The 5,724-nt window shown below is 38.6% G+C and overlaps 2 protein-coding genes across 2 annotated transcripts in view; one reads left to right on the forward strand and one right to left on the reverse strand.

The window, feature by feature from the left end:
• Window positions 1-1,566, forward strand: part of LOC109481620 (fibropellin-1-like) — a 5,621-nt gene extending 4,055 nt beyond the window's left edge. Inside the window, exons 6-9 of the mRNA XM_019784199.1 lie at window positions 220-339; window positions 525-638; window positions 1,099-1,182; window positions 1,418-1,566. Of these exons, the coding sequence (XP_019639758.1) occupies window positions 220-339; window positions 525-638; window positions 1,099-1,182; window positions 1,418-1,530 (431 nt within the window). The 3' untranslated portion in view covers window positions 1,531-1,566. The remainder of the gene's footprint in view (window positions 1-219; window positions 340-524; window positions 639-1,098; window positions 1,183-1,417) is intronic.
• Window positions 1,567-2,427: 861 nt separating this feature from the next.
• The window catches only part of LOC109481621, a 41,136-nt gene continuing 37,839 nt past the window's right edge, over window positions 2,428-5,724 (reverse strand). The window contains exons 32-36 of the mRNA XM_019784200.1: window positions 5,588-5,595; window positions 5,228-5,308; window positions 4,762-4,847; window positions 3,981-4,057; window positions 2,428-3,580 (exon numbers count right to left, since the gene is read on the reverse strand). Of these exons, the coding sequence (XP_019639759.1) occupies window positions 3,510-3,580; window positions 3,981-4,057; window positions 4,762-4,847; window positions 5,228-5,308; window positions 5,588-5,595 (323 nt within the window). The 3' untranslated portion in view covers window positions 2,428-3,509. The remainder of the gene's footprint in view (window positions 3,581-3,980; window positions 4,058-4,761; window positions 4,848-5,227; window positions 5,309-5,587; window positions 5,596-5,724) is intronic.

Below are 5,724 nucleotides of genomic sequence, written 5' to 3' on the forward strand. Positions count from 1 at the left end.
TGAGTTCCTCATTGTCTAAAAAAAGTACTGTACGCGGTATCATTAACACTTACTTAATGATTCTAAGGCTCGTGTGTGAGGTAATTCGCCTCAATCACGCTCCTCTTATTAAAAAGTTCTTTCTGTGGTTTAAAGCTTACAGTCAAGTTGTTATCTTGAGAAGATAATGCCAATTATGTCAATCATTCCACACATGTGGCAAATCTCTATCAATTCTAGCTCAGGTATCGTGTGAACCAAACGTGTGTCAGAACGGCGGAAACTGCACCTCCTGCTTCAACGGGTCTACGATCCTATGCCAGTGTTCTGAAGGGTTCGAGGGCGAGTTCTGTGAAACAAGTGAGTACCTGTGAAAAAAATACACTTCTTTATCCCAATGAACTTCAAACATGCAGGAATTGTATGTACACATAGACTTGCCTTTGTTGAATTCACATTAACACTGCCCAAAAGCACGTCACATAGCGAGCAAATTATAACCTATGAAGACCCAACTGACACATATACATTTTCCATTGCTACAGACATCGACGAGTGCGCCTCCAATCCGTGCCACCATAACGGAACCTGTCAGGACGGCATCAACTCCTACAGCTGCAGCTGCCCAACCGGGTTCCATGGAGGCCACTGCGAATTCGGTTCGTATCGTGGTCCTTTTTATCAGTACGTTATTAGCACAATGATCATATGGCATTGCCTCTGATGAGCAGAGCTCTAGAAAGCTAATTTTGCTAACCTGTGCTCCACAATCTCTCGGCAGGGGTTGATTCGGCCTTCTCCCCAAGAGCTTGTGGCTTTATTACCAGGACAGTTAGTCCAATAGGAGCACAGCATTCTCTGTCACTATGGAAACAAGTCATCACAGCCTCCAACACAATGGTACTAAACAATCAGTCTGACAATAGTTGGTCTATGATGGCCCATATATATTGCATAATCAACAGGATTACGATGTTCCCAATTCTCCTTACTGATCCTTACTTAGAAGTGTGTTGGACATCAAGCCTCTAGGGACCTGCCCAGTGGAAGGGCTGCTAGAAGCGTGATGCAGTCAGGCCATTAATGTTTCCTGCCTTTTATGTTTATATATGTTTAAAGACACGGACTGGTGCACCCATCCTGAGGTCCAGTGTCCGTTCGGCTGGTCCTGCCGAGATGACATTTCCTCCTTCGAATGTTACGGTACGTGGCACTTCAGCATGGCTGTCGTATTTTATCTAAGCACTGAGGCTTTGGTTGGTTGGTTTCTTTCATGCATTTTGGAGGAAGGTAGATGAAAGGAATCTCAGCCTATTGCAATCCCCAAATATGCCTCTGCTTAGGACATATATGCTGATTTTACCTGTCTTTTTTTTCCATCTTTATTTGATGATCCTTACTAACCGTGACAAAATCTTGCCTGACCATCTACATCTAGATCCGAACCCCATCGTCCGAAGGAGCGCCTACTCGTGCAGCAGCGCCTCCTGTCCGGTGGGCATGTACTGCAGGGAGAGGGGGGCGGCATCTTTCTCCTGCAGCGCAGAGTGACGTCAGAGCCGGGACCTTCCAGGCGCCACAAGCGGCCCAAGGCTGACACGCGTCTTACGACAGCGTTCCAACACTGACTCTAATCAGTGATAATACATTTGTAAACCGGCATAAAAAAACAGTTCAGTTTGTGGTCATAATGCCAAATACATCGAGTGGTGCATTGGCTCTCTTCATGATTTCTTATTAATGGTAATTTTGTGAAAATTCCAAGAAAATAAATTAATTACCCACATACCAATCGTCATCACAGGTTTATGACTTATGCTACCAAAGCTGGCCAGAAACATAGCCCCCCCCCCCCCCACACACACACAAACAACAATACCTTAGTCAACAAGGTAATAAATGCAAAATGACTGGAGTAGTATCACCGAGATTCATGTGTATTCAAGAGCGCAAATAAAATAACTTATCATGAGAACGATGCATTTTAAGATAATACCAAGATTCAAATCATTGCACATTAAACATAAAACATCACTTTGGCACATAATGAAATTAAATTCACAAAGTATGCAGTTACATTGTCTGTTACGTCTTTATCTAAAGGTGGACACAAGGCAAGAGAGTTTTGTTTAAATAATAAGACGGCAGTTTCATCTGTTCAAAATCTGCCATTCATGAATCATGAATGTTATTCATGCATATGAACAACTTAAATGCAGTTTTTTAAATTTTGTTCTGAAGTATCGGTAAATATATCTAGTTTGTGATCTTCTAAATAAACAAAAACAGTGAGCAGCAACAGCAGTTTTAGCATTAATCATTTTGACAGATTTTTCTTAGTAACTTTTCTAAAATGTAGACATTTCATGAAACAGCTCTAATACATGCAAATCATATTTCAGATTACATTTAACTTCAATTTTAAGAGGTAATATATCAAGACTAGTCTATGAGTTTGTGTCAGAAAAAAAGACTATTCACAGCTATTGAAATGAATCCACAGATAACAACAGTCTAGAATGGGCCCCATAGGAACATTTACAATGTATGCAACCTTATCCATTACTAAATACAATACATTGTAGTTATCCTGTCAAAGTGAAAGATTAGACTATTTAAATATTGTTGAAAAATGTCTTTTGATCTGTAATTTGAATGATTAAGCTGGCAGAAGACAATATTATGGCATTTGTCCATTTCTATCCACAAGTTGAAACAAGCACTAAAATCTTCCTTACAATATAATTATTATTCTGTTGCAGGACTGAGAAACAACTATCACTATATTGCATTGCTTTTGCATGATAGCAAAAAAAAAGTATTAAGTTCAAAAGTAAAATATTCAATGATTTTGAACGAAATGGGGTGAGCACCATTACATACCTGATACAGTCATAATCAACCTGTTTATAGACACGAGCAAGTTCATAATTAATCAATAATTATCAGTTTAACTAGTTATTTACACAAAAATTGTCACAATTGTGGGAAAATATATCACTTCATTACAGATTACTACTGTCTAGGAACTTTTAATGAAACATTTCTCAATTTCAAACTCATGGTCATTATGCAAAATTTGACACTATCTTTTTCAATACGATCATGATTATGTTTCCTTCTCCAATCTTTTCTGATATCAAATTAGCTACACAAATGTAGCTTCATATTAGCTATAAAAGGAGCTGAAAATGTACACACCACTTTGAATTATTATTAGAACCTCAGAATCTTATCTTAGACTTTTATTGGTATTGCCCTTTTGAAGAATATCCTTTTAAAATCTTGAAAAAGTGTCTAAAAAAAGCAGTTTTTGACCGTCTTATATAAAGGTGTACCTAGTAAACTGCCCCCAGATTTATCAAATTCCCATTTTCATCAAGATCTCATTTTATTGCCAACCTTTCATAAAAAAGTGACATCTTAATTTGAAACCCTTATACCAATCTTTTCCCTGTTGCCTAACCCTGTAACTAAATAGAGAATCGGTAGCCAAACGGCTACTTCAGTGTGGTGAAGAGAGTAAAAAATCACTTCTGACTGGACACGTAACACAGCAGACAGCCCCTGTGAGGTGCACAGTGTGTGTGGAAGGCATGACCTGGAAAACACATTCAAACATTCAATACAAACTGGTTATACAATTATAATTACAGAAATGGAAATATCGACATGGTATCAAAGACTTAAGATATAGCATGTAAGAACAGAACACATTCATCCGTCAACTGTACTCTCCAACTAAGGCTTATTTGGGCCCTTTTCAGGTATACTGTCAGTCAACAAAAAAAAAAAAAATGAAAAAACCAAAAGCCTTACAAAATACCTAAAAAAATGTTTAAAGCTGCCTCTGTTCCACATGTATTGCATTGTTGCAATTTCAATAAAATAAAAAAATCAAATCAAAATTAAAGTGAAGTAAATTTTTCTTTAAACAAGTTGGCTTGTTTTTGCAAACCTAAATGTGTTTGTGTACAATTTTACAAACAAGAGTTCCTTACCACAGGGAAAGACGATGACCCCTGGGTCAGAGGTTGAGACGGTTTCACTCAGCAGCAGAGTACACACAGCACAGGAACTGGGAGGGGAGATAGAAAATGACTACTAATTTCAAATCTGTCTAGAAGACAATTGAAAAATATGCTCACAGCAGATACATGTACATATTATAGATGACCAATTATAACACTGGGTTCTTCATGCTTGAGTTAACTGAAAAGATAATCTAAAGGACCACAAAAATTGGCCACAATATTAGGCTAGGCTGTCATCATTTAGAAATGGCCACTAGTGCAGATTTCACTGTAGGTACATGTACCACAAACCATCTAACACCTTTTTATGAAAAAACACAGACACAAATTACAGTTACTGTTGGAAGAAAACACACTTGGATTAGTCTAAATTCAAATCTATTGACTTACACCAAAGTGGGTTAGAAAGAACAGCTGGGATTGTGGGGTTGTGTGGTGTAGCTCACCTTGGAACCAAGAGGTCCCGGGTTCAAGTCCTGACATGCCACCGATCTTGTGCCCTTGGGAAAGGTAATTTACACGGCTTTCCTCACTTAACTCAGGTGTAAATGAGTATTGTATTGTCCCCTGTATTGTCCCTTGTGTTGGTGGCGGCATTGATATAAGTTGAAAAAACTTGAGTGTGCCGTCACCACGTCTTGTGATTACATGTTGGAATATGTAAAAAAAGAGGTCAGGACTCAAACCCATGACTACATGGCATGCTACTATGTGAATCCTCTAATGTTCATCCCTGAAGTTTTCCCACCTTTCTTCAGATGTGATGCCCCAGTGCCCCTCCGGCTCTTCCAGGTACTGTGCACCCCCCTCCAGTCTGCTTGGGTCCAGCACAAACTGTGAACAACAAGGGAAACAATGAAAATTACTTTTGACACATTCAAAATAAAGACACATTCTGTCACTTCATATTTTACAAAAAAAATTACAAATTGGCGGATTGGATGGGTGTTATTCTCCAAGTAGATCCTATAATGGCAAGACAGATACAGTTTCAACACCATCAAATTCTGCTTAAGATTCACATCAACTTACAACAAACATTTTCTGCCATTATCGCACTTGCCACACTTTTTATAGATACAGATTAATTTTAGAAAAATTTAATTTTCCATATGTATGACTATATAAATTACACATTACAATGTTGTGTATTTCAGTGACTTGTCAATGCCATCATCACTATAGTTAGTAAATAAAAGTAAAAACAAACCTACCAGACTGCGATCTAGTGACACAGGTGTTCCCCTGCTCTGGGCCTGCTGTGCCTGTTTCTCCTGCTGCATGGCATAGAACAGCTGGGAACATAACAACAGAACCATCAGTTAATACGCCAAAAAGCAGTTACTCAAGCAACTGGATATGATTTTGAAAACGTCAGACGTTTCAGCTAGTATCCACTAGCTTTCGTCAGTGACTGAGAGACATATCAATAAATAGGTTGTGCTTATAAACCCGCATTTCCTCTCTGGTCTCTAAATCACTGACGAAAGCTAGTGGATACTAGCTGACACGTCTGACGTTTTCAAAATCATATCCAGTTGCTTGAGTAACTGCTTTTTGGTGTATTGTATTACCTGGATGTCTAACCTTCAGCGACGTAACCATCAGTAAAGCCTGTTCATTGCACAATCATGTTCTGCACATGGAACAGTACAGCAGGGGGACACAATAGTGTAACCATTAGTATGGCAAAAATAGTGGCAGCTAGCTT

Source organism: Branchiostoma belcheri, unplaced genomic scaffold (genome assembly GCF_001625305.1).
Source record: "Branchiostoma belcheri isolate BF01 breed outbred unplaced genomic scaffold, Haploidv18h27 scaffold57, whole genome shotgun sequence".
Lineage (NCBI taxonomy): Eukaryota > Metazoa > Chordata > Leptocardii > Amphioxiformes > Branchiostomatidae > Branchiostoma > Branchiostoma belcheri.